The sequence below is a fragment of the Saprolegnia parasitica genome (genome assembly GCF_000151545.1).
Source record: "Saprolegnia parasitica CBS 223.65 unplaced genomic scaffold supercont2.43, whole genome shotgun sequence".
NCBI classification, from domain to species: domain Eukaryota; phylum Oomycota; class Saprolegniomycetes; order Saprolegniales; family Saprolegniaceae; genus Saprolegnia; species Saprolegnia parasitica.
In genome coordinates this window covers 92282-118975 of record NW_012156437.1, presented here as the reverse complement: position 1 = coordinate 118975, position 26694 = coordinate 92282, and the positions used below count along the sequence as shown (strand labels likewise).

The window sequence follows — 26694 nt, the reverse complement described above, 5'->3', positions numbered from 1 at the left end:
GCCAAAACAAAACAACTCGACCAGTGTCGGCACCACGAGCATTACTCATCAACATCAGACCACCCGACATTTCGCGTCGGTCGCCAAGCCAACGACTTCCATCAGCCCGCGAGTTTAAGTGAGCACCCCCTGTGTACCTTCGGGTGCTGCAGCTCCAGGTCGGCCCACGGTCGCATCCAAGTGGAACTCCGCAACACGGGTCTGGCTCACGACCGCGGACGCTGCTGGTCGATCAAGTAGCTTGACGATGGACCACATACTAGAAAAAGAAACCCATAGTGGTAATCCCGGTAATACACCGCCTGACAAAGAATATCGAAAAATCACCTTTTCTTAGACATGTGATGCCATTCGAATTGCTCGGGGTTGTTACCGGTGTACCTCTGAGACAGTCGAAGTTGGTGCATCCGAGGACACAAGCATGGCGGGGCAGCTTGAATTGGTCGTTCGATACGCGGGAGTGCTCAGGGGCGAAGAGGGCACGCAGTGTCTGTATTACCGCCCAGTCTCGGGGGAGGAGTGGCGGGCTACTTCACGGGAGCCGAATTCTAGAATGAGAGTGGTTTTGCTCTCAAAAGATTGTTTCGGCTCCTTGCGTTGCAAAGCACCGAACCGGTGCGCAAGCAAGAACTTCTTCAGAGAGACCACCGCGCCTCGCTTGCCGGCCGTGCCGCACAACCACACCACTGCACCTTGCCATTGTGCGAGGAACCATTGCGGTGTCACCCTTCTTTCACCGACGAAAACGGCAAGCACCGGTCTACTATTCGACACGTGCGCGTCACACATCATCCCATGCAATCGCGACGTACAATGTTAGAAAACTCTAGATGGTCTTGTCGTGCATTGCGCCAACGTACAATATCCAAAAAGTAGAAGAAACGAATTGTGTTTAAATGCATATGTACATTATTAGGCCGCGGGGCGCGCGACAATCTGGGCCGACGCGACAGTGCGGCCGTCCTTGGCCTCGTCCACGACCCAGTCCATGGCCGACGAGAGCGTAAAGGCCGAGAGGACGTCGTTGCGCGGGTCGTTGGCCGGGCCGAAGCGCGTGCGGCCGTCGTACCAGATAATGGCTTGGCCCATCTCTTCGACGTTGGAGGTCATGACAAGCCAGTAGTGGGCGTCGGGCTGCAGCGTCTTGGGCGTCGACGGCACCCATTGAAACTCGATGCGCTTGGAGATTGTTTCGATTTGGAATTTGTCGGCCTTGGCGTTCGCATCGCACGCGGGCAGTCCGTTGACTGTCGGGCAAATGTCGAGCGTGATCCACGTCGCCTTGGGGTCAATGTTTTTGGTCGTCACCGTCACGTTGGCATAGTCGACGAGCTGGTTGACGCCGCACGCGCTCGCCGACCGGAACTGCACTGCGATCGACTGGTCTTTCGAGACGGGCGTGCCCACGGAAGATTGTCGTCGGGACGGCCGCTGTCGAGAAGCAACTGCGCCGAGGCACTGGCGGCGACAGCGAGAAGGGAAGCAAGAGTCCACTGCATCGCTAGAGTTTGAGCTACTCGACAGGCGGGCACTTCAGAAATGACGAGCAGCTCCAACAAAAAGCCGAAACGGGTCGTCTGAAATCAGATTTCTCGGCAAGTGCTACGGTGCCGATGTGGATAATCTGAGTTGCGTCAACCGGAAACAGTGCCACGTCACGAATGATATCTTGTCGGGAAACAACCATTTTTAACACCGGATACACAAACTAAGACAAGATGTAAAGAATACAAGCCCGTCTTTTGGCGCATTCGCACCCATGTCTTTCTTCTTCTTGGGGTGCGAGATAAGGAGAGTAAAGAGGAACAACGAAGTATGTTCTCCAAGATCGCACGGCGTATATCGTCCATTCAAAAGGCCGACAGTGTTTAACGCTGCATTCACATTAGTCGTATCAATCGATAAAAGGAATTGTGTAGAAGTGTACGAAGCATCGCCGCACGGTGGAATCGTTGCGGCTGCTTGTTGCAGGACATACGATCGTACGGAACACAAACAGCTCCATCGTGTTCAACAAAAACAATATAGACGATACTCCGTTGTGGGTGTGCAGGGTTACCGCTTTCGTGCCTGCTCGCTCGGCAAGATCCTTTTGGTTCAAAACAGAGTCACTCTTCAAGTCACGACACCATCCTGACGGCTATGCTCTATTACCACCGACGAGACTTGCGCCTGCGTATTTTGCCAAAAGGCTCTGTGTACTGGAGGGCGTGATGGACGGCCGGTCGTCCGTCACGGCGCTCGTGACCGCCTTGTACTTGTTCAGAATCGATTGCAGCCGATCGCTCGTCTCGGCAACAATCGGCGGCTCGGGCGTCGTCTGGCTTTTCCCGTATTTGCCCAAGAGAAACTCACGCCGCGCGGCCAACGCCGCATGGGCATCCGCATCGGACGACGCACTCGTCGTCAGAGGAGCGGTATATTGTGCGCTGGTGCCAAATGGCAGCGGTATCCGCGGCGACAACGTCGACGAAGCCGGCGTCGATGACAGACTTTGCACAAAGGACGACAAGGGCGGTGGCGGCTCGCTGGGCGACTGTAAAATGACTTGGTCAAACTCTTTTTGAAGAGTCGTCATCCATGACAAGTGCTTGATCTCGGCCGTCAACGGCGCCGATGTCAGGGTCGACTTGCCATACTCTGTTTTCTTCGGGACGCGGATTGCGGGTGGCACAACGTCGACCACGGACAATGATGGCTCGTCGACTTGATTGCTACTGCCGGGCGATGGCTTACTGGACTTGGAGGACACGCGCGGCTTGCGAGGTTTTCCTTCTTTGGCAGTGCGACCTTGACACGTTTGGGCTTCTCGCCGTTGAGAAGCGGCGTGAGGTCTTGGGCGTAGCACGCAATTGTCTTTTTGCTGTGGTCGATTTTGGGCGGGGGCTCGTTCGCGTCGGCCGTCGCGCTGCGCGCCGTGCCTTTGGGCTATATATCCCATCAGCATGGCTCGTGATTCCTTTCAATGTCGAGGTACGTACGGCGGCCGCTAAATTGGGCAGGCGGGGGTAGATTTTCATTACGGGTGGGATCTCGGCGACCGCGAGGGGGGGTGGCATGGCGGGCGCGGGCCGGGGTTTGGGCTTGGCCTTCTTGGTCGGCGCGCGCTTGGAAAAGTCGACGTCCCGAATGATCGCCATGGTCTCGAGTGTGTGGAACTTCTCTTCTTCTTCTGCACGACGCCGCGCAAGCTCCTTTGCGCGCTGTCGTGCGAGCTTGCGCCGATGCTTCTCCTCCTTCTCTTTGGCGAGTTGCCGGAGCCGGAACTGCCGCTGCTGCATCTCGACGGCCGCTTGCTGCTGCTGAAGATAGTGGACTTGATCGTCCAGAGCCACCTCGGTGGCTGCGAGCGATTGGTAGGCGGGGTCGGCCTCGAGTTGCGCAATGAGCGCTTCGTGCGCCGCACTGAGCTCGGCCGATGCACTGCGCGCCGACAGCAGTGGATTGCTGCTGCCACTTGGCGCGTCATCAGCTAGGGATGCGTCGTCGTCGTCGTCGTGGTTACTCGTGCGTGATGTTGGATTGCGCGCACGCTCGACGTCGTCGGCGCCGGTGGTATGAAGAGCGCGCCACTTTGCCCACTGCCGGTCGGTGTAGTCCCGCCACGTTTGCTGAAGGACACGCGCTGCCCAGTGTTTCTCGAGCTCGTCCGTGTCGTCGTCCATGCCGACGAGACGGTTTTGCACTGGTTTGCAACTAAATTTAATCGTCTAATCCAAATTGAGTCGTCGACGCATGAGGTTGACAACCCAAGTGGGGGGAGCAAGCCATCTACAACGACGCAGGGGCCTTTGGTCCCTGCCTCTTGACTTTGTGGCGCGCGCTTCTTGACTTTTTCAAAGTAAAGATTCAAATTGTGTGCACCTCGGCACCGAAAAGTTGGAAAAGTTGGTGACACTATTTAGTCGTAATTTGTACAGCTGTCACTGCCTGGAGCACCATGTCAATATACAAACACAGACGGGCGTTGGCTCGAGAGACTTCGCGGCAGTCCGAGCATGAACCATGGACCACAGCCGATTGCCTTTCCGCTTCAAATAGTGTTAAACTTGTGCATGGCTGCCTTCAACTCTAAGTCTTCGGGGTTGGTGGTACCGCCACCTTGCAAGCGCATTCCAATAATTGCTCGTGAGGAATTTGTTGCGCCAAGGTCGACCACACGTAGCCCCATTGTCACCCACCCAAAATGCCAACACTAAATCCGGCCATGCCCGATCCAATCGTGACCGTTCAAGATACCGGTAATGAGCACGACTACGGCCAAACGGTGTGCCGAGGCGGCGGCAACGCTCCGAGAGCTACTCGTGACGGCAGCGAGCCGAGGCATTAGCATTGAAGACTCGTTCGCGCACTTCGACCATGGACGCGATGGTGTCATTGATCTCTCGCAGTTTGTGCTCGGGTTGCGCTCACTGGGCATTCCCGTCTCGGTCGAGGTTGGGAGCCTCCTCCTCTTTCAAATCTCCGAGAAAAGCTCGACGCATCTCACCTGCAAGGACTTCCATCGACTCTGCGACCCGCAATCGACACTGTACACTAAGCGCAAGGGCAAGCAAATGACGGCACCCAGGACCAAGAAAAAAAGAGTAGCGTGCCCCCCACCCCCTCGGCACCGCCCCCGAAGCGCCGTAAAAGGCCGCCCGAGAAGAGCTCAGTTGGCACGAATCCCATTGCAGCGGCGCAAGGCCTTCCGCAGTGGGCCCACGACCGGAGCAAGCGCGCGCTGCGGGAGCTACAACATCTCTCCAAGAAGCGTCCTTTTGTGCCAACCGCGCCCATGGCCGACGACGACCGGAGTAGCAGCGAGAGCGACGAAGCGCCCAACCAAGCATCGCCACCACGCACCACGGTACCCCCGGTTGCGCTGGAAGCTTTGGAGGCTCCCCAATATGCGTCGTTTGCGATCAATGATGCGACCGTGTTGGAGTACGCTGTCTGACCAAGAAGATGACCCTTAATGAAAGCGTAGATATGCCATCTTGCACGCGCCATCGGCAGGCGAGAATACAGACGACGAAGCGCCCGAGGCCCCCCCATCGTTTTTTGGTGACGACCTGGCCAAAGTGCAGAGCCGCGTGACGCGCCACCTCGACACGCGCAAGACACACACCTGTGCGCGATTGATTGTCGTCCTTGACGCGTTTCAAACGATCGCCATGATGGAAGCGCTCTTGCAGCCTTTCTTTCGCCTCTATCCGCTCGCACGGGTGCTCGTCATCGGCCATGTCGCCAAGGTGGCCCCCGAGGCGAGTACGTCCATGGTCGTTTCTTCTCCCAGCCGCATGAATGACGCTGCTCTAGTCGTCACCAACGCCACCTTGGCGTCGTACATGGGCGCGCTGCTGCTCCATTTGATAAACACGCGCGCGTGGAGCATCCAGCCCAAGCAAGGCCCTGGCGCGGTGCCCCAGCTGCTGCTCGGGTGCGGGTCGGGGGCGGCGGTCGCTGGCTGGTTTACGCTTGTAGCCAATCCCCTCGATTGCAATATCCATATGACGCCGACGGCGTAGGTGACAGCGGCCGAGGACCCGAAGCTTCGCGTGCTTAACATGGCTCTCAGTGCTCTCTTTCTCATCAACGGCTTTGCGAGCGCGTCCGAAGGCAGCGTCAAATCCAAGCTTCACCCCGTACGTCGCCATCTCTCTCTCTCATTTGCAATAGATGTCGTTTCAAACGGTGACATAGCTGCTGCATGGACTGCATGCCAACAAAGGCGACACCGAGTGCCACGAACAGCTCGTGCATTTGCTTTTTTGCGACGCGTACCTTGCGCAGGTTGGATCGCACCGGCCATGTTGAGGAGTCGAGTCGCGTTTCGATAGCACTCACGCGCGACCGCGATGCAATCGTCTTTGAGCACCGACGCCGATTTCTCGAGCCCACGAGCCGCGCGCTGCTCCAGCAACGCCTCAAAGCCATTCCCAAGTTTACGGATCTCCGGCCCGTCTTGCGGTACATCAGGATGCAATTGTGATACATGGCTATATGGATAGGATCTAGAAACCTCCATGTCCCGTTGATTCTTCTGCAAAGCTCGCAGAACGCGTGGGTGCCACCCAGTGCCGCGAATGCCCTCCAGGAAGGCCGTGTGCTCGTTGCGTCTTTACCGGAAGCGTTTCGGCAAACCAATGCAGTGTACGTGGCGTGGCTCAAGGCAGGGCACGAGGTGCTGCAAGAACGCTCGCCGTTTTGCCTCCAGTTTCTCGACGCCGTCGTTGCCGCCGTCCTCGAGCACGTGACGTTAGCACCTGTCCGAGGGGCCGACGCCGACGACAACGATGGCACGACCGTCGAAGGGCACGGCCGACGCACACGGCCCGGTCGTCACCGCCTCGATATCGACGAGGACGACACGCTCGTCGTGCAGGCACCAACTGACCTTGCTGCTGTCGATGCCTCGGGGCCGCAGTGGGTACGCTACAAAGACGGATGCTCGATGTGACGACGGTGTCCATAGTCGTCGCGGGTGCTCGCCATTTTACACGAGCGTGGCATCCAAGGTATTCGACAAGAACTGATTGACCGCGACATTGATCTACCGCTGGGCGCGCCTGACGATGTACGTGCATCGATGCTGCATCACGAGTCCAACGCTTTGCATGACATAGAGCTTGATGGACAAGTTGGAAGACGCGCTGGCGACCGAAGACAGCGCGTACGAGGCTGTCTTGGCCTCCAAAGCCGCGTTGGCGTCGCTGCAGGAGGCGCAGCACGCCGAGCTCGCGCGGCTCGAGGCCGAGAAGCAGCAAAAGCTCCTGCGCGACGTCGAGCGCAAGAAGCAGCGGCTCAAGAAGGAGGAGCTCGCGTTCGCAGCGCGCGAACGAGACCGATTGCGCGCGGCGGCCATTGTGGAAGCGGAGCGCCACGAGCGCCGGAGCATGGACATGGAAGATGAAAAAAGCCGCAAACGGGAAGACTACGACCGCAAGGTGCGTGCGTTTAGCCACTGGATTCGTACCATAGACGTTGGTATAGAGCGTCCTGTGGGCGGAGAGCAATCGCAACGCGCTTCAAAACGTGGTCGCCGAGCTCGAAGACGAGCGAAAGGAAGCGCTGCAGACTCAAGTACGGCGACGACTCCTTGTCATTCGTGCCACGCAGCTACTAGGCCGAGATCAACTTGGGCCTCGAGCGGGCTGCCCATCGCGCCAGCTTGCAAGCACAACTGTGGGAGCTGCAACGCAAGGTACCTCCTCTCGCACCCCTTTCCTATCAACACGATATACTCATGCAAGTAGCTGGAAGCGAATCAAGTGACACTACGGGGCGATGCTGAAGGGTATCTCGATCGGTGGCGAGGCGGCTAAAGAGTGGTGTTTCTAGCTACGCGCTCGAGTGCGGCGTCGACAGCCACGACATCCCGCGCGTGCTGCAAGGGATCGAGTGCATCCTCCATGACGCCCGTGCCGTCCGCGAACAGAAAAACGCAACTTGGCCACGCAAGCCGCGTCCATCGCCAAGCACGATGCCTACAACAGCCAGCTGCACGACTGCTCGCGGAGTCTCCACAACCTCAGTCGGGTACGGTGACCATGGCGATGCAAGGAATCTACATCACGTTGCCTCAGGCTCTGCATCGAGCCGAGACGGAGAACGTCATTGCCAAGCCCGACGCGGGTGGCGCCGTCCGCCTCGTGCCGGCCACCCCGCGGCCATTCGCGCTCTCCGCGAAAAGGTGCAAGTGCTATCGCAAGATACGGCGCAGCTCCAGGCGCTCACGACCGCGAGTCTCGAAGAGGTCACGATGTTTGACCGGGCCATGCAAAGCATCGCGATTTTACAAACACGCACGGAAGCCACGGTGCGCGAGCTCCTGGCCAAAGCCGCCATTATGGTCCACAACGCGAACGAAGAGCTTAGCTTGCTTCGAGTACACACCTCTCTCTCTCAAGAGACACGGTGATCGTGACGCGCCCGGTGTAGGAAACCCAAGAAGACGAAGCTGTCGCCGACGCGAAGCGGCTGCATTTGACCAACACGACGATCGCGCGCATGACGCTGTTGAGCGCCGAGCTGAGCCGCATTGAAGGCGTCACCACCAAGATGGTCGACAGCGCGATCTATGTGGCGGGTAGGCCATACCCTCTCTACAAAGCGTTTGAAGGATGCGTTGATATTAGGGACGTTGCAGCGGCTCGACAAGGCGACCCTCGAGCGCAAATGCAAGGAAGAGCTGAATGCACTCACCATCAGCCTCGACGAGCTCCGTGTACAAAGCGCGTCCGCCAAGACGATTCGCGCCGACCTCCGCATCAACATCAAACGCATTGTCGAAGGGCTCGCGCTGCTTTTGAGTGCGCAGACGCAATTGGCAGCATTTGCCAAGTTTGCGGCATCGACCACGGTCAAGGAAGAAGCCGACATGGATGCTCAAGCCCGTGGGTACTCGGAGCGGTCGGCAGCGTTGGCGCGGGAGCGACTGTCCATTCCAGATCTTGCACTCGTGCGGTCCAAAAAACTGTTTGAACACTCGGTGGAGGAGAAAGAGTGGATCGCTCTCGACTTGAAACGAGGCGACCACGCTGTGACGCTCTACTCGAGTCTCTCTGAGCGCGAGGCCATCGAGATGCGCCTCGACCCGCTGTATCAGACGTCGGTCACCGACGCCGAGATCGAGTACATTCTGTCGCTGCCAAGCCGGATCTGCCTCGCGCTTCCGTTTCTCAAATCCCCCACGCATCTCCGCGCGCATTATTTGCTGAGAAAGTATACGTGCGGCGACGGCCCAGTTGTGCTCAACCAAGTCGACGTGACGTATGCCCCCCCGCTGCCACTGCCCCCAGGTAGTTCAATATGCCAGAGGTTGCATCCCGCAAACACACGATCTAGGCCTCGATCTCCACGGGATGCTGCAGCGCAAGCTCGCCGAGAGCCTTCGACAAAAACCGTGGGCGTCGTGCAATGAGAAAGAGCAGCTCTGGCTCGCGTGCGACGCGCGCCTTGGCGCAACCATGGCCACTTTGCTGCCACCCTTTCCCGTTGGTTTTCCCGTTCCCGATATGACGGCCGACCACGTACAGAACGTTGCGGGCCAGATGTGGAGTCCCAACATGACTCCCGCCGACGATGCTGTCTGGACAGTGCTGCACGACTTCGGCGGACTCCGCCCCGACGCCCAGCACATTGTGGTCATCTCGACCCTCGCCGAGCTTGTCGGTACGAACAGCATCTCTCTCCGAACGGAGATTTTCAGCTGCGGCGGTAGAGGCCGACGAACGAGCCACTATCCTCGTCGATGCCAAGACCCAGCGCAGCCTTCTTGAATCCTCCAAGTGCCAGCTACGAGCACGCAAAAGTGCGACCCACGAGATAGTTGTCGACGCAGTTGGCCTCAGTCTCACGGTCTCGATCGTTTTGAAGGTATGTTCGATCGATGGATCGATGGATAGAGAGACAGACTGATGTATATGGGTAGGCAAGTTTGGCGCCACGGGCTACAAGCTCGGTCGACTCGCTGCTATGCTGTACCATCTGTCGCTCAGCGGGAAGCCCGAGCCGATCGGTCAAGTCCAGTACGACCACGTGCAGCTCAACACGAGCGAGAGCATGGGACGGATTGTGCTTCGCCACGCGCCCAACCGCGTGCCGATCGCGCAAGGCGTCTACCACATTGTCGTGGGCTGTCCCGTATGTCGCTTTCTTTGTCTAAAGCGCCTAGTCAATGTTGTTTATGTAGTCAGACACGACGTACTCAATCGCGGTCTCGATGCACGAAGCGATGCCCGCGTCCGAGTTTGTACGACGCGCCAAGGCCACGGCACTGACACAGCAAGCCCGCCTACCCGTGCGATATATCAATGGATGCAATGGACGCACAAGGGGTGTTCTAGGTCGGTCGCGAAGAAGTGTTGCAGATCTGGGAGAGCATGCGCTTGGCCGAGCGCAAGTTGGAGCTGGTCGAGAAGGCGTCGTCGGCCGCGATGCTCCGCGCCAAGGAGCACGAAGCCAAGATGGGGCAGCTCCAGCGCCTCTTGGACGTACCGACGGGCGCCGGCGCGTCCCTGAGCCGCAAAGATCTTCTGGCGCAGGTGCGGGTTTTCTGAAAACGTACTTTACATTCAAGGGTCGACTAGATCCGAACGCTCGATCGCGCGTTCACCAAGCAATGCAAGCTGCATGCGATTCGGCAAGACGAGATCCACGACATCAAGCGAGGTGTGTTGCCACATGGCATTGAGGTACATTGATACATCAATATATATATTTAGGACTGCACCACTTGGCGTCGCTCCATGCCAAATTGCTGCTCGAGCGCGCCGACCTCGAGGCGGCGCTGACGTATGCGCGTCAGCACCTCCCGTACGCCGCCGCTCGCATCGAGGGTGCGACGTCGGGTTTCAAGGTCGTCTCAAAGTTTCACGTTTCCATGCTTCAAAACGGGAGGTTGAGTAGGTCGCGTACGCTCTCAACGCCGAGTACAACGTCCTCAAGACGGCCAAGATGCGGTGGCGGGACCTCGCGGCGCTCAAGCACCAGCTGCCAAAGCTCCTCACGTCGGCGCAGCGCGTACGTCGCAAATACAAGAAGAACAAGTTGGCCCTCGACGCGGCCGAGCGTCAATGGGTCTTACTCGACCGCATCGTGCACCCCGACCTTGTACACTTATTTTCATTTTTTATATTTTTAGAAGTGTGGTCACAATTGTCCATAGTATCTCTGGGAGCAAGAAGCGTCGCAGCACGCGCACATGCTCAACCAAAAAACGACCGTGCCCATCGGATACAGCCTCTCCAAAATCGAGGCCGAGATGAACGCGTACTCGGCTGCCGAGCTCCAGCGACTGGTCGACGCCCCCTACAATGCCCTCTCGCGAAAAGAAATTCTGGTGCGCAAAGCCATGCTCAAATTTCGCGACGAGAGCGTCTTGCGGCACCACGCCATTACCGCGGCCGACAAGCCAGCCTCGATCCTCCGATCCTTACCCCTTGGTAGCGTCCTCCCTCTCATCCGATACTGAAAATCCCGCAGATGCCCTCGATGCCGACCAGAAAGCGTGGCTCGCTTTCGACAAGCTTCTGCACCCCGAGCTGCACTCGCGCTTGCTCACGACCGTACCAGCCGCCAAGCAGTGGACGCGCGACTCGCTCTTGGCGCTGCTGCAGACGCCGGACGACCAAATTGCGTCGCTGGATGCCGACGCCCGTCGCGCGCGCGCCCTCGTCTTGGCATACGATGGGCCCTTTGCCTACGAGCTATTGCACGGTCCGTCGCCACCGTCTGCTGCGTATGCGGCGCCGATCAAACACTCGCTCGTCGACCACTCGCAAGCAGGTGAAAAGGTCGAAGTTGACGTCGACGCGCGCTGCCGCTCGGTGCTGCACGAACTCGATCGCGTACGCTGCTGAAAGGGATGGTCAAGTATATTGATGCAGGCACTCTGGACTAGGCGATCAGTAGCACCAATGAGTTTATGGACTCGAGTGTCCTTCACAGCGCGCCCCAGCGGTTTCCAACCAGCGTCTTGCGGCTCGAGCTCGAGAAGGAGCTCGATCGACTGCTCCTCAGTCAGCTCACCGAGCGCGAAGAAGCCGAATGGGGCGCGTTCCACAACCCAAAGTCGCTCCTTGACTTGCACGCGCGAGATAATGACGACGACGAGGAAAAGACCAAGCAAGGACTCGCGCACGTGTCCGACTCGGACTCGGACCTCGAGGCACGCTTGGCACGCGAAGAGCAACGCAAGGCTGCGCTCAAGCAGCTCCAAAAGACCAACAAGAAGGCAAAACCAAGCTACCAAAAGCAAAAACGCGCGATTCAAGACGTACGTTTTCAGTGGCGTCTGCTCGACGATCACGACCAAATATGCATGGTGTCTAGGCCCTCGTGCCACGGTCGATTGAAGAGCAGCAACTGGAGCTTGAAAAGAAAAATCTGGGGCCGGGCGGGTGTATGGCCTGCCGCAAAAACCCGTGCACGTGGGTTCCGTACCTCAACGCGACCAAGGACACCATCGTGCACCGCATCCACCTTCTCAAGGACGAGACCGAGCGCGTCAAGCGTTCGAAAGAGGTGGGTGATCGTTTTGTCATATTTGTCCTGTTTTCATGTTTGTCATTTTTGATGTTGTATTAGACCGTCCTCAGCTCGCGTCTGTGCATGTCGGCTGTCCGCGGCGGCGTCGAGGCCATCTCGATGCGCAAGATGGACCTCTTCCTCGAGCTCACGTCCGAGATCCGTAATTGGGAAAAGCACTTGCGCCTTCGCGACATTGACTCCGAGTTGCACGCAACGTTCAACTGGCCCAACGATCAGTTTGAGACCGTCGCGCTCCATGGCTTTGTCCAAATGCAGCAGGTGCGTCTCGTCGACTGCACACAACTCGAAAAACCCATGTGGTATCATATTTCGATAGACGGAGAAAGTCAAGGCTGCGTTGACGCGGGAGCAGCACTCGCTGGTCGCGCAGCTCACAACACACGAGATTGTCGAAGACATTCTCGAATGGATGCTCGAAGGTTGTTTCTTATTTATCGCATTTGTCTCGACCACGCGGTCTCACTTGTTGCTGCCATGTGGTGGTGTAGGCTGGGTCTTTGGCGAGCGCGAATCGCGGCGCAAGGTGCAAGGCTTCGTGCCCAGTGTATACAAGGACGGACCGCTCAACATGCAAGTGCTTCGGCGCCTCGAAAACATGAGTCCTGGTACCCGATTTGCTGTGTTCTGTTGTGAAATTGGATTCGGAGCGTCTTTGGCCTAGCCGACAAGAAGATGGCCGACGAGCTCCACGACATACACGCGACCAAAGCCAAGTTTGGCACGCCACTGGAGAAATGGACGCCGATTGAGGTCGACGCACAAGCCCTCCGCATGGACAAAAAAGCAATTCAAAAAGGGTCGGCGGCCGACAAGGTGCTCGACGAGACCGAGCAGGCGCTGAAATTCGGCCTTTTCTGCATGACACTCATGTACTTCCGGGGTCTCAGCCTCCTCAAGGCCCAAAAACAAGTGTGGGGCGCCAAGACGAGCGAGCACGCCAAGGTGCACGTCGCGAAGCCCGTCACAGGTCTTCAGCTCGAGCGTCAAAAGCAAGAGCTGCGGCAACGGTACACGCCTCGGTCCAACGACGCCATGGGAAGCCACAACGATAATGTACTAGACGCATCGACGAGGCGCACGCCAAGGCCAAACTCGGCCAAGCGCGCCGGAGCCAAAGGAAATGGAGCGCCTGCAATCGCAACGACAAAAGCTGTTTGCCAACAATCGACTCGCGAAACGCGAAGCCAAAGCCGCGACGTTTGTATGTTTATTGTTGGTGTGGCGTCGAAAGAAACCTCATGGGATGTGTATTAGCTGCAACGGATTTACCGGGGGTACCTGGGCCGGGCCGCGGCAATCAAGTGGAAGATTCGACGTGCCGAGCTCGAGGCGCGACAAGCACTCGAGCAAGCGGCCGCGACGACCATGCAGCGCGCGTACCGCGGTACTTCCATCCGATTGAAAACATATGTTGACACCTGCGGTAGGCCGCCTCGGGCGCATTGCGGCCGAAGACCGCCGCATCGAGCTTGCCGAGTTCATTGCCCAAGTCCGGGCCCAAGAGGCCATTGAAGAAGAGGTGCGCTGGACGACTGTAGCGTTCAAAGACCCATGGTGCATGTGTAGGAGGCGTACTGGAAACGCAATCGATCCGAGCGCTTGCGCCGACGCATCATGGCGCTTGTGGACCGCAAGGCGGCGTGATCATTGTCGACGTGAGCGACCAATTCAAGCCTTTGATCCAGCGTCTTGGATAAGAGTTCCTTGGCACCAAAGCTGTCCATTTTACCATGTCCTCAAGCAGGGTGAGGAGGAAAATGCGGCACCAACGACTATGTGCCGTCCGCTGTACATTGAAGACGTTGATGCATCGGCCGATCCTAGTACGACGATGGATGATGGGCTTTTGAGAATGGAGTGCTGTTGCCATGACATGTTGACGCGGCGTGTCTGTGGCCTTTTCGGATGGACGAAAAGTCGCGGAAAGAAAAAGGGTATTCAAGTCTGAGCGCCTACGGGTGCGACCACTATGTGCAGTTGTACTTGAAACCGAGCGATGCAAACAGGTGCAAGACGTCGATGATGTATCGCTGCCGTTCCAACAACGCATCGTTTCGACCTGCTTGCACACACGGCCTTTGGCGAAGATGCGAGGAATCCTACCTACTACTGTCTGCGCGGACTGACAACCGAAACTGAGTGTATATTCGTGTACTCGTGGTATAAATATAGTTAACGTACTCCAATGGATCACGTTGCAATGACCACAACGGGCGGCGATGTGAGTGAGATGACATTGCCCCGTACGTCGTCAATGCCGGCGAGCTCCAACGCAATGCTAAGGTCGCCCACATGCACACCTTTGTGGAGGACGGGGACCCACTCGTGGTAAATGTCGTCAGTCGCGAGGGCGGTCGCGAGCGCATCGAGGTCGACGCGCGCCATGCCAATGGAGCGGTCGGGCAGGACGTGCATGGCATTCTTGATGTGCACGGCGAGCGTCAGGCCCGACGGGATCGTCTCGGGCACGGAGAGCAAGAACGATGCGTTCCACCATGGGTTGGAGCCGCCGTGGTGGTGGACCTCGGTGGTTGCGTCAAAGATGTTGGGGATGCTCACATTGCAGTACGGGTCTTGCGCGCCGAGGAGCTGCGTGCGCTTGAGGTTGCGCGCCTCGCGAAGCGTGAGAATAAGCTCCATACGTGTGTGGGTACTGGATGGTCAGAGATACAATGAAGGACGTCAAGCAGCAGCCGTGCTTTACTGTAGCGTCGGGAGCCATTTGGGACACGCCGTCGAAAATATTTGGATTTCAAGTGCAGGTCGGCTCGAGTTGGAATTCTCGCAAACGGTGGATGGACAGGCAAGCGATTGTGAGTCATACGGGGTGTTGACCACGCGCCGGTTTTACGTGATCGCGACATGCTTCGCCCTCGTCGCTGGTAGAATTTCTCAAAAGCCCTGCAATTTGCCTCCTATATTCGCAAATACCCCTTAAACTCGTAAAGCAGCCAATCACAACCCCTGGACCTTCCTTTTAAAGCCAATCAGATCCACGTATTCCTCAATTGCGGTTTTTTGCAAATATTTGAGCAAATCGCGGGTTTTTTGAGAAACCGTTCTCGGTCCATCAACACCGCACCTGGTCCAGAGAATAGCGACCCATTCATACTTTATGGAAACAGAGTGATCATTACGACATCGATCGGCGTCATCGCCGTCGACAGGACGTGATGATGAAAACGACGGCCGCGAGAAGCATGCACCGTCAAGAGGGTTGTTCAACGTGAAGACCACAAGCGACATGGACGGGTCATCGCTCGCGTTCATGGCCGACATGGCTCCTGGGACGATGCTCTAGGCGAGCGTGTGCATCCTGGATGACGATGCGCCGTACACTGGATCTGCAACGCACTTTTTTGTTGAAAAATATTCGCAAAACCACAAAAACATACCGGGTACACTGCCGGGTATAACCAAGGGTGAATACCACCCTTGATACTGTGAAGTAAAACGCGGCGGGTCATCAGCTTTTGCACAGGGACTGCAACTTGCTTTCGTCGCGAAGTGCCTTGGTGCGACGAAACTAAGATCTACTACGTAGTATGGTGCAAGATGTGCGCCCACCTATGAAGCTGGGAGCGTTGTCGGGACATGGGACTAGAAGTCATTTGCACAGAGAGCATGCTCATCTGTGCCAGCTGTCTCTGCTCCTCCCGGACGCTACCACCGATCGTACCCAACGGTGACCACCGAAGAAGTGCAACTTGGAAAGAGGTGGGTGCATTAGAATGATGGTCATTCGACGCTCACTCTTGCACTGAGTGCCATGCACACTGTGCATTGCCGAAAGCTGTCCCCAACGGACGTATCCAAACCCACCTGCGGTTATGCTTCGATCCCTCGCTACCATATATATAGGTTTCTTCTCATTGCTCCATTGACATCCTCCTCTCTCGATTTGGTCCATCAAGCAAAAGCAATCAAAGTTGCGCCACGTCTCTCGCAGGCGCGGCCCAGACCCGTGTTGCCCCACTTCGGTTCTCACTGCGGGGCACCCATGGACGCATGAACGACAGCCACACAGGAAGTACACTCACACGGTTATCCACATGACAATATTTAATACATGCAGGTGTACACGATTTGGACGGGCGGCTGCGGCGGCGGCGGGCCGCGCGTGATTAGAATCGCGCCAAACTGGCTCGCGTCGCGCGAAAAGTACGACGTGTTCTGCGCCATGACGTAGCTCCAGCGCACCTCGTACACTTCGTCGCGCACGTTCATGTAGTTGACGGTCTCGATAAAGCCCGATTGGATGTTGCGGAAGACAGTCTTGGCGCCCAGACCGACGAGGCACCCAAGGAGTACAACCGCGATGGCAATGTACGGGAAGACGCGGCCAAAGACACTGCCGTACATGCGCCGGTCGAGCGCCGACTGGTTGCTGCCGAGCGCGATGAGCACGATGCAGGACCCGATGAGGCACGTGAGCAGCAGCAGCATGGGCAGATGCACGAAGAGGAAAATCCGCTTGTAGATGCGCTTCGAATACGCCTCGAACTGCGTGTTGAGCTCGCTCATGCGCTGCTGCAGCATCTCTTGCGTGAAGCGGTCGTCGGTGATGGCGCCGCCGTTCGCGACCATGACGCGCCACTCCTCGGCGTGCTCGAGCGGGTTGCACGAGCGGTTCTTCGTATACGGGCGCAGCACGAGCTGTGGCATTGTCGGTGCAAGTTGAGTTGTGCCGTCATCATCCCCACGACACTCACTGCAGATGGACAGACCAGTGTCCAACGCGTGTCCAGCCCATACCTATACCGACTTCCTAAGCTGGCTTCCTCGCACTTCTAGAAATTTCAAATTCGCTCATTTTTCGTACGTGGATCCTGGGTACACGAGACGGTGTGCATAGTATGCACACCGTTTTAAGTGCAGGGTATACCCTGCACTGACAGCCTGTCAGCGCTGCCTGTCAGTACAGGAGGTACTCGTAACGGCATTGGATGTGCAAGTTGGTATGGGTACGACCAAGTTCGTGGCAATAAATTAGTCGTACTGCCACTCACAGTAGGCAGCAGCGACATTGAGCTGCCTAACGTTATTCGCTTGGTCGTGCTGCTTGTGCCAGCAAGATTGGACCACGGCCTCCTTGCACGGGTTGCGAACGTGTTGAAATCATTGGAGCTTTTGGTGTCGACCATATTTCGGGCATTGCCGATTTCAATACAAATATAGGACTTTTCAGCAGCTTCCAATAGGACTTTGCCGAAACAGCGCGGACCAATCGAAAGCGGCGAATGCAAAGTGGGCATCATGGTTGGGACCGTCGACGTGCTTGTGGGCGCGACCTTTGCCGCCGATGCGCTCCACGCGCGCGTGCCTTTTGTCTTTCAGACGGTATTCGTGTGTGTATATATATCGGCGCGTAATGACGCTGCGGTAGGCGCTGCCGTCCGTCTCGGCGACGCTGCAATGGATGCCGTATGGCCAGTGGCGCGCACTCCTGCCGCGCCCGCACGCGCAGACGACCAATGGCCGCTGCATGACACTGCTCTTTTTGCGCACGTGCGACGTCCAGTACGACACCCCGAGCTGCGCCAAGCAGGACCGGCACCCTCGACGACTGACCGCATGGATGAGGCTCTGGCGCTGCTAACGTCGCACGTGGCGCTCAATCCATCCCGGCACCTCGTCGTCGTGCTCTGCCCATCGCCGCCCGACGCGAGCGCATCCACCACCGACGACGAGTACTTGCGTGCACACATGCCGGCAAACGCAGCGCTCGTGTCGGACCTCCGTGCGGTCTACGGCGCGAGCGACGACTTTTACAATGCAACATTGGGTACACATATATGTACGTATAGCGTGGACAATATCATGATGAGAACGGCGTAGACCTCGCCATGCACAACCCGTACTCGCCGTGGATGAATAACCTCTTGGCGCTGCAGGCCGCGCGGCAAATCTGCCGCGTGTTTCGACGACCGAAAAAGGTAATACCACGGACCACAACCTCGTTATACATTTGTGCATGCGTCGAGATAGACTCACTTGATCATGCTAGGTGCTGATCCTCGACTGCGACCACACGCTGTGGTCGGGGGCCATCGCCGAAGACGGTACTCGCCTTGGGAGCTCCAAGAGGACTGAGGACGGGCGTAGGACTGGCACAGATTGAGATCACGGCCGCCCATGCCGCCTTTCAGATATTTCTCCTGGAGCAATATGCATCCGGCACCCTTCTTTGTCTCTGCAGCAAGAACATTCCCGCGGACGTCCAAGCCGTGTTTGAACGCCACCCAGATATGGTGCGAACCGTCCATTTCACCAATGATGAATTTCACAATGGCGAATCTAGCATCTCGATCTTGACACGCATATTGTGTCGAGTCGCATCAACCACGAGCTTAAAGGAGACAACATCGCGGCGATGCTGCATGAGCTCTCGCTGAGCATGGACAGCGCCGTCTTCTTCGACGACAATGCGCTCGAGTGCGCTGCGGTGCGCGCCTCGTGCCCGTCGCTGGCGGTTGTTCATGTGCCCCTCTTGCCAAAGCTGACGCCCAACGTACGGTCGTTCTGCCTGCATAGCGCATCTCTTAGACCATTGGATTTGTTTAGTTTGCTGCGACTGTCTGGGCGCTCGACGCCAATTTTGGCGCCGTCGTCACGACAGCAGAAGACAAGGCGCGCACGGCCATGTACAAGCGGCAGCTGCAAGCAAAGGACTTTGGCCAAGATAATGATACAACCAACGTCCTTGCCGCACTTGGCATGCACGTTGAAATGCAGACGATGACGTCGGCGACGCCGCGGGCCACGCTCGAGCGCATCGCGCAGCTCTGCCAGCGCACCAACCAGTTCAACCTTCAAACGACTGCGACGCGAGCATACACGTCTGTGGTGCGTAAAATTGCCCGACGCATCGGTCACATCGCACGTAGGAGCAACTATATGCACTGGCATCGACCGCAACGATTCTGTACGTGTCGGTCACGGACAAGTATGGGCACTACGGCCTCGTGGGCGTCGCCGTCTCGAGGTGCACGGACAGGACGGTCCATATCCCTCTTCTCTTGCTGAGCTGCCGTGTCCTCAACCGCCGCGTCGAGCACGCCATGCTGCAGCGCATCGCGGTCGACAACCCGTGCAAGCGTCTCCGTCTTCTCCTCGAACCCACGATTCGCAACGGTGTGTGCCCCTATTATAGTATCAGTGTATCAAGTGTCGTGTAGCACCGATCCGGATGTTCTTGACGCAGCTAACCAACGGCACGGGTATCGAAGACCTCGAGACACGCCACGTGCTGTACGAAATCGAATGCGACGACGTGTGCGGCATTTATGACGAGGCGCCGATCGTGCAGCAGACTCTCGCGGCGCCGCCCGCGTCGGCTGTCGAATGTGCTGGCGAGCCCGGGTGCCCGACCGTCGCGCTGCATTGCCTCGACGACGTCACCGCGTTTTTTGCGCCCTTGGAAAAGGCCGACACCTCGTCGTCGGTGCTCGAGACCCAAGCCGCCAATGTGGCCAAGTTTCGGCGACTTCAGCGCGAAGCCGTCAAGCGGCACGTCGAACACGACACGCCAATCTGGACAACCAACAACGTGACCGAGCGCCAGCGTTGTCGGCAGCCGGCATGCGTCCAGGAGATTCCGCTCACGACGCAATGCTTGTTTCGACGGTGCCGGACGTGCTGCTACCAAACGCAAAAGCTCCTCGAGCGCGCGACGACCGGTGTCCATCCGCAGGCGCGGGCCGCCGCGTCGGCGCACTTGCGCGCGGCAGGCGTCGAGGTGGGCACCGCACCGTACTGCACGATGCACGTCAACCCACGCCGCGCCGCCAAGCGCAGCGCGACGGCAGAATAGATCACGCATAGGCGGTGTCAAATGAGTGGGATGCGCCGCCTCGAACATGGCTTTTTGGGTGCTCAATTTTCGCAATTCCAAGCAAAGTCCTGCCACATCGTACCAGCTGGTCGTTCTTATAGTAGGAGCATGCATCCTAGGTACATGGCGAGACGCATGCATTGTGGTTGTTGACAGCCACCTTGTATGCCATCATGCCAGCATCGAGCAAACTGCCGGCGTGAGCTGCGACACACGCTTTGCCCACATAGTTCTTCGCATTTCACACATCCAACACATATCACACACATACTTTCTGATCATTTATAAAACCACGCGACAACGGGGGATATCCATGTGTAAAACTGCCAGCCAATGGCATCCCGCACATTGATTACCTATTCGGTTGGCGGCCTACGATTGGCTGATATGATGTTGCGGTTGCTACCAAACGGCCAACGCCATTTTGACATTTTGCACTTTAGCCATGGCCGTCCAGCTGCATGTGACGCTCATCGAAGCCCGCGGCCTCGCGCGGGCGCAGCTCTTTGGAACACAGGACCCGTACTGCATTGTGACGCTGGGCCACCGAAGTGAGCGCACCGAATACCACGACAATGGCGGCGCCGAGCCCTTCTGGAATGCGCCCTTTGTGTTTTCGTTCAAGACACGCACTGAGAAGGCCGTCCTTGACATTGACATTCGCAACGCCAATGCAGCCTTCTTGCCCGACAATAGCATTGGCTTTGTAAGCCTTCGCGTCGACTTGGCCCAGTGGCGCGACCGCGAGTTGCGGCAAGAGTGGCTGCCCGTCTACCGCAAGCAAGCCAAGGCCCGTGCACCGAACGGCGCCAAGCATGACGGCGGAGAGCTCAAGGTGCGCATGGAAGTCCTGTACGACACGACGCTGGCGAGCCAGCCATCGGTCGTCGTGCTTACAAAGCAAGTCGCGAAGCCCATGGTTGTGACGCCGCCCAAGAGTCCGGTCGCCGCATCGCCCACGAGTCGCCCGCTGACGTCGAGTCATGTGGCGCCGCCGCCATCGCCGTCCAAAACCGTGCCGTCGTCACCGTCGCACAGCGACTACCGCCAGCACGAATGCCTCCAGCCTTTCGGAGGCTATTGGATCCCGCCCGAGCGCTGGACCCTGGACGTACGACCCTAGCTGTCCTTTCTAGAATATCTCATCTCCGTTTGGTGATGTAGAAATCGCACACCGCCCATGCCCTTCTCGTGGGCAGCGTGGGCAAGGAGCCTGTGCTTTTGCAGCTGGCGCTCTCGGTCGTCGACGTGACGTCGATCCTATCGACGTACGCGACGCTGCCCAAGGTCTTGAACACACCGTTTTTTACAAGACGGTGACGAGAGTGACGTAGGACCACATGCTGCTACGACTGCGCGGGTTCTCCTTGCACGACCACGCCTGGTGTGTTCTGTACGAGCATGCGGCGCCGTTGACGCACCTGGCGGCCGAGTCGTGGTCCCGGTCGACGACCGCGGTGGCCATGGACATTGCGTCGGCCATGGCGCAGCTTCACTTGGCCAAGGTCATTCACGGCGGGATTCGGCTCACGGCCGTCTTCAAGGACGACAACGACCGCTACCGCTTGCACGGCTTTCCAAGCCCTCGGCCCACGACAGGCGACGCCGTGGACCTGCCGTGGTACAACCTTCTACCTGTACATACACCCGTCTGCCATGTCTTATCTCGTATACAATGCAGGGCCGCGCCGGAGACCTTGAGCGACGAGGCGCTCACGCGCAAGACGGACGTCTACGCGTTTGGTATCTTTTTGGCTGAGCTCGGCCTGGGTGAAGCAGCGCCATTTGCGGTCCGTTGTCAACGGGATGTTCATTGTGGTCGGACGAACGAACGCTGGTGGTATGTAGGTGCATAAGCGGGAGGCGCGCGAGGCGTTTCTGGAAGCTGTGCGCGCGCAGACGTATACGCTCGAAGCCGAGCTCACCGAAGTCGTTCCTGCGCCAATGCTCTCGGTGGTACGATGATGCGCACCTTCCTCGTCCATCGTTTCAGTGAATGACCCGTAGATTCTCAAGTGCACGACGCCGCTGATCACGAAGCGACCGACGAGCCTCGTTGTCGTCGACCTCGTTCGTGGCGCGAAAGCGGCGTTGTTTCCAGGGGCGCACACAACGACCATGTGAGAATCAACGGACGACCCATAGATGTAGTAGGGAACAGGTATGTACCACAGAGAAGCGTGTGATAAGGCTTCTCTCGAGCGGACTTGAACCCTGGACGACAATGCAGGCATACCAGTCCCAGTCGTTGCATACGGTCTTTATGGAAGGGAGAGCGTCCAGGACTTTGTTGAAAGGATGTTTTTGAGCCGCTCCTCGCAGGTCCGAGTCTAAAAGAAGCCACCGGCTCTCGCTTCGTGGCGGCCTCATGGAGGTCGGAGCACGGGCAGCTAGATTAGCAAGTTGGCATCCACCGCACAACGAGCTACAAATCATCTTTTACATACACACCAGTTGCCAGCACGACGAGCTGTACTCGAAGACTTGTCCTCGACTTGCCCCAACCCAATCCTGGCCGCACACGGCGCCACGTATACGCTCCGCCTCTTTTTGACACCTTTGAAACTTGATCGACTCAGATTCCACGCACGACACAAACCGATTCTTGTCGTCGTACGACGATATCCTTTAACATTTGTGTTTATAGACAAAAGGCTACGCATACACTTCTTAATACGTCAAATGGGACGTCCAGCGATCAAGGTCGGGAATACCGCATGTGTTGCGACGACCAACACAGATGGTGTAACATATTTTCTGCGGTGGGCAATCCACGGCCTGCGAGCCAATGCTTTCATAAAATATCATCTTCCTATTGCTACCACCGATGCTATTCTAATCGCTCGGAACGAGCTCTCGCGCGACACAGAGAGGCTTGGCGCCTCCAAGGTGTCCGTGCGCGCGGTGGAAGCTGTACGGATATGAAACCTCTGAAAATGCATATTTGCGTGTCTATGCGGATCTATTGAGTTTCGCGACGCCGGAGGAAGCCCATAGATTTGCATTTGCCTCCGCCAAGCCACCACCACCTACCCACCCATGTACCGCCGTATCGCTGCCCGCTTCGCGCCGCTCGGCGCTGCTGCGCTCCTCTCGACGGCCTCGCCCGCGCACCTCAAGGCCGCCCCGCCCGCGTCCGAGGCGCAGGCCTTCTCGTGGGGCTCGAACGCCTTTGGTCAGCTCGGGCACGGCCACGAGAACGACATCTCGGCGCCGCAAGCCGTCAAGCTGCCGCACGCGGCCGGCGTCGCCTGCGGCGGCAACTCGTCCGCTGTCTTGACGGCCGACGGCCACGTCTACACCTTTGGCGCCGGCGGCAACGCGCGTCTTGGCCATGGCGACGACATTGATACGCCCAACCAGTCGACGCCGCAGCTTCTCCAGCTCGTCGGGGACGTCGTCAAGCTCGAAATTGGCGAGTACCACATGGCTGCGCTCACAAAGGACCACCGCCTCTGGACGTGGGGTCGCCACGGCTGCCCGCAGATCGGCCACGAGTACGACGCACCACATGACCACCATAGCCAAGACCATGGCTCATATGTCCTGTATGTGCTATGTAGCAATGCCAACCGCGGCTACCCCAACGAGATCAAGGAGCTCAGCGGCAAGGTCAAGGACGTGGCGTGCGGCCGCCAGCAGACGGTCGTCGTGACGACGGACGGCGAGGTACATTGCCGACGACAATGGCAGGAACGACAATGGCATGATTAGCTCTACGTCTGGGGCTACGCCCACGAAGGCGCGCTCGGGCTCGGAACCCGCGAACCCGTGTTCCGCCCCAAGAAGCTCGTCATCCCGAACGAGACCTTTGAAAGCGTCACGTGCGGCCGCGGTACCTCCCTCTCGCGTCGGTGGGTTCTTCAACGTGCGTCGTTTAGAGCACACGTTTGCCATCACGACGGACAAGAAGGTCTACAGCTGGGGCGCCAACGACAATGGCCAGCTCGGTGTCGCCGGCACGGTGCGTTACCAGCGGTCGCCGGTCCGCGTTACCTCGCTCGATGGCCTCGGCGTCGTTCAAGTCGCGGCCGGCGACTACCACAGCGCGGCGTTGACAGCGTCCGGTGAAGTGTACACGTGGGGCAGCGGCCGTGACGGGCAGCTCGGCTTGGGCACGACCGACGACCGCAACATCCCGCGCAAGGTCGCCGACCTCGACGGCGTTCGCATCGTCCACATTGCCTGTGGTGGTGGCCACACGGCGTGTGTTGCTGGTACGCACGCGTGCACGTGTCTCTATCTCGCTCACTCGTCGAGTAGAGGACGGGACGCTCTGGGTCTTTGGCCGAGGTCGCAGCGGGCAGCTGGGCCGTGGCGACCATCTCGAGAGCATCGCCGCCGCCCGCAAGAGCCCGATTCAAGTCCGCCTGCCGCAAAAGGTGCATGCGGTGAGCTGTGGCAGCGACCACACGATGGCCTTGTAAGCCGCGTCGTAGAGACTTTCCATTTTGTACTGTAGAATGCACGTTAATGGTGTATCGTCGTTTCGGTCTCCTTGCACGCAACCACTTGAGACAGCAAGGAACCATGGACAAGCTGCATTACGAGCACGCATAGGCGAGTGAGAGGTCGGTCTACTACGGCGCAGAAGGGCGTGTCGAAGAGGCTGCATCCGTGGCGGTTCCTGCTCGACCCGTGAACCAGAACGTTCCTTGGGAGTCGAGCGATCATCATGCCACGGGCAGCGTGTCTTCTTCGTCATGGTACTGAGAGTGCATAGCCGATGGCCATGCACACGCTTAGCGTCATCCACCGCGAGGGCGCGCAAAGCCCGATGGCTTGTAGCGCGCCGTGCTCGTCGCACCCGTGAGCGGGTTGTAGTCGTCGTGCTCCGGGCGGCGCGGGGATGCCGCAGGCTTCCGGGCTTCCTTCTTCTTTACGGCAGCCGCTTCTTTGTGGGCTTTGCTCTAGCCTTCACACATGAGCGGCGCGAACGATCATAGTACGGGCGACGCCACCTGAGCCTCGAGCTCGAGCTGCTGGCGCTCCCGCGCCTTGCGCGCTTCAATGCGAAGAATGTCAACGCGGCTTGGATCTACGCCGCCACAAGAGGCGTCCATAAGACAGCTGGTACAGCTACAACGCGCGTACCGTTGGCCACTTGGAGCGAGCGCGCGACGTCCCAGCGAACGAGGAGCTGCCCAAGGTGGTGGTCGGCGTACAGGACGACGCCCGCGCCGAGGAGAAGGAACCAGCCATACGCCTGCGCGAATGCGAGGGCCTCATCGAGCATATCGAGGTAGAAGAGGGCTGCGCCGGCGACGCCGAGGACGAGGACCCCACGGGCGCGCAGGAAGGACGCGAGAAGACCTGCCATGGCCGCTAGCTATATCTTGGCTTCCAAAACCGCTCTTTGGTTCTGCCACATGGCGTAGTCCAAGCGACATACAATTCCTTTGTATCTTTTAAAAGAGCCTGTTTACGGACTGGCATTCCTACCCGACATAAAAAGCATCTAGAGTTAAACACCGGCCAATCCCGTGCGCGCATTCCAATGGCGTCCCAACGATTGGCTAAAACTCGGAGCACGTGACCGTCGACGCATGAGCGCGACGCGGCTGCCACTCCGCTTCCAATGCCCACTCTGCTTAGAGCTCTTAGCGTCGCCGGTCCAGCTGCCCTGCTGCAAGAAGCACCTCTGGTACGATAGCCCATGATCGCAGGTGGCGTGACCCCGGCTAGCCTAGGCTGCTTTGACCGGTCGATCGCGATCACCTCCACAAGCTGCGCCTTCTGCCGCAACCGCATCATTGGCTTTGCCCGGCGCAAGACCAACAAGGTATATCCTACTAACTCGCCTATGCATCCAATCGACCAAGTCACATATTAGGTCGACGAAGCGTTCGCTGCCGAGATTCAGGCACGTACGCACGGCCTCGGCGAAATAACATTCGAAGAAGAGACCACGCCGCCGACCGATCAAGTAGCTGTGGTCGTGTCGCCCTTTTACAATACCACAATGGAGTAGATTCCAGCCAAACCCGGCGAGCTCCACGCCTACTACGAAGAATGCAAGTCGCAGCGCGCCCAGGCGCTGCTGGCACAAGAGACGGAGGCGCTTGAGAAGACACTTGCGTTCTTACAGACAGACCCCGACTTTACCGACGTACTACACGTACAAGAAGCCGCGCTGTCAGCATCGACGCCACAACCGTCCTCCTCCGTACTCAACCGGCTTGCAAACATGCTTGATCGTTATTAAAAATGCTACTAGAAGCTCTACTCGATCTTCTCGTCGACGTCCCAACGCCGCCCGACCAAGAACGTTCTGTCCTCGCAGAAGAAAGGTCGAGCAAAACCCAAGGCACCCGCGGTGCTCGTCTCGCTCAAGTCGTGGTCGTGTGATAGCTGCACGTTTGTGAACCGCACCAACCTCAGCACGTGCAGCATGTGTGGATCCCACAAAGCTGCTACTAACACTTTAAAAACATAAGTCGCATATGCTATCAATCACCAGATAGAGTCCCGTGATTGTTTGAACGTGAAGAGCAGCGTGAAGAGTGGCACTTGAGAGTGAGTGTATGAATATAAATGCACCACTTGACGTGAAGAGGGAGACGATTTTGCTCTCAAGTTATGATTTTGACGGAGTCTATATTTTGTATATTTACGGCATTCCATCCATCTTGGCACGTGGTGGTGCGCCTGCGAGTGTCACGGCGCTTGCATAGCCTTTTGGACACATAGTAAGTTTTGTTTTCCATGGTACATTTTACAACCGAACTTTTTACAGTGTCAAGAGCACCGTTGACTAGTCAGTCATAGCACTGCCACGCACTCACAAACGCGGGTACAGCGCTCAGAGCCCGCAAGTCGTTGCT

General features: G+C 57.9%; 10 protein-coding genes across 10 annotated transcripts; 6 read left to right on the top strand and 4 right to left on the bottom strand.

Annotated features, from left to right (window-relative positions):
* Nucleotides 1–876: 876 nt before the first annotated feature.
* On the top strand, nt 877–1512 carry SPRG_20659 (hypothetical protein; the record flags this gene model as incomplete). Its single annotated transcript, XM_012348376.1, has 1 exon — nt 877–1512. A coding segment is annotated over one exon (636 nt), but the record flags the coding sequence as incomplete, so codon positions are not given.
* Nucleotides 1513–2619: 1107 nt separating this feature from the next.
* SPRG_20658 (hypothetical protein) lies at nt 2620–3665 on the bottom strand (the record flags this gene model as incomplete). Its single annotated transcript, XM_012348375.1, has 2 exons — nt 2620–2928; nt 2982–3665. The coding sequence occupies 2 exons, from the start codon at nt 3663–3665 to the stop codon at nt 2620–2622; spliced, it is 993 nt and encodes a 330-aa protein (XP_012203765.1).
* Nucleotides 3666–4244: 579 nt separating this feature from the next.
* Nucleotides 4245–13680, top strand: SPRG_22227 (hypothetical protein; the record flags this gene model as incomplete). Its single annotated transcript, XM_012348404.1, has 39 exons — nt 4245–4531; nt 4591–4926; nt 4970–5250; nt 5302–5462; nt 5511–5627; nt 5686–5775; nt 5801–5952; nt 6001–6412; nt 6458–6559; nt 6609–6929; nt 6976–7065; nt 7109–7186; nt 7239–7279; nt 7324–7403; nt 7445–7521; nt 7569–7634; nt 7676–7870; nt 7924–8071; nt 8121–8783; nt 8830–9156; nt 9206–9364; nt 9416–9631; nt 9681–9784; nt 9831–10028; nt 10074–10155; nt 10209–10342; nt 10393–10596; nt 10652–10928; nt 10969–11333; nt 11387–11761; nt 11818–12009; nt 12073–12294; nt 12353–12455; nt 12525–12641; nt 12698–13043; nt 13138–13237; nt 13291–13420; nt 13464–13555; nt 13603–13680. The coding sequence occupies 39 exons, from the start codon at nt 4245–4247 to the stop codon at nt 13678–13680; spliced, it is 7518 nt and encodes a 2505-aa protein (XP_012203794.1).
* Nucleotides 13681–14287: 607 nt separating this feature from the next.
* Nucleotides 14288–14676, bottom strand: SPRG_20655 (hypothetical protein; the record flags this gene model as incomplete). Its single annotated transcript, XM_012348374.1, has 2 exons — nt 14288–14301; nt 14337–14676. The coding sequence occupies 2 exons, from the start codon at nt 14674–14676 to the stop codon at nt 14288–14290; spliced, it is 354 nt and encodes a 117-aa protein (XP_012203764.1).
* Nucleotides 14677–16098: 1422 nt separating this feature from the next.
* On the bottom strand, nt 16099–16701 carry SPRG_20654 (hypothetical protein; the record flags this gene model as incomplete). The annotated part of the gene is made up of 2 exons (XM_012348373.1): nt 16099–16311; nt 16348–16701. The coding sequence occupies 2 exons, from the start codon at nt 16699–16701 to the stop codon at nt 16099–16101; spliced, it is 567 nt and encodes a 188-aa protein (XP_012203763.1).
* Nucleotides 16702–17292: 591 nt separating this feature from the next.
* Nucleotides 17293–19849, top strand: SPRG_20653 (hypothetical protein; the record flags this gene model as incomplete). The annotated part of the gene is made up of 10 exons (XM_012348372.1): nt 17293–17376; nt 17423–17551; nt 17620–17821; nt 17875–17972; nt 18044–18098; nt 18142–18287; nt 18338–18547; nt 18601–18882; nt 18924–19170; nt 19215–19849. The coding sequence occupies 10 exons, from the start codon at nt 17293–17295 to the stop codon at nt 19847–19849; spliced, it is 2088 nt and encodes a 695-aa protein (XP_012203762.1).
* A 466-nt stretch (nt 19850–20315) lies between these two features.
* Nucleotides 20316–21994, top strand: SPRG_20652 (hypothetical protein; the record flags this gene model as incomplete). Its single annotated transcript, XM_012348371.1, has 6 exons — nt 20316–20981; nt 21035–21157; nt 21205–21491; nt 21552–21660; nt 21719–21826; nt 21878–21994. The coding sequence occupies 6 exons, from the start codon at nt 20316–20318 to the stop codon at nt 21992–21994; spliced, it is 1410 nt and encodes a 469-aa protein (XP_012203761.1).
* A 915-nt stretch (nt 21995–22909) lies between these two features.
* Nucleotides 22910–24297, top strand: SPRG_20651 (hypothetical protein; the record flags this gene model as incomplete). Its single annotated transcript, XM_012348370.1, has 5 exons — nt 22910–23367; nt 23434–23539; nt 23585–23705; nt 23752–24087; nt 24134–24297. 5 exons carry the CDS (start codon nt 22910–22912, stop codon nt 24295–24297), a joined length of 1185 nt encoding a protein of 394 aa, XP_012203760.1.
* Nucleotides 24298–24618: 321 nt separating this feature from the next.
* Nucleotides 24619–25190, bottom strand: SPRG_20650 (hypothetical protein; the record flags this gene model as incomplete). The annotated part of the gene is made up of 3 exons (XM_012348369.1): nt 24619–24780; nt 24832–24908; nt 24965–25190. The coding sequence occupies 3 exons, from the start codon at nt 25188–25190 to the stop codon at nt 24619–24621; spliced, it is 465 nt and encodes a 154-aa protein (XP_012203759.1).
* A 226-nt stretch (nt 25191–25416) lies between these two features.
* On the top strand, nt 25417–26218 carry SPRG_20649 (hypothetical protein; the record flags this gene model as incomplete). The annotated part of the gene is made up of 6 exons (XM_012348368.1): nt 25417–25514; nt 25556–25652; nt 25704–25796; nt 25842–26036; nt 26088–26160; nt 26205–26218. The coding sequence occupies 6 exons, from the start codon at nt 25417–25419 to the stop codon at nt 26216–26218; spliced, it is 570 nt and encodes a 189-aa protein (XP_012203758.1).
* Between the last annotated feature and the right edge of the window lie 476 nt (nt 26219–26694).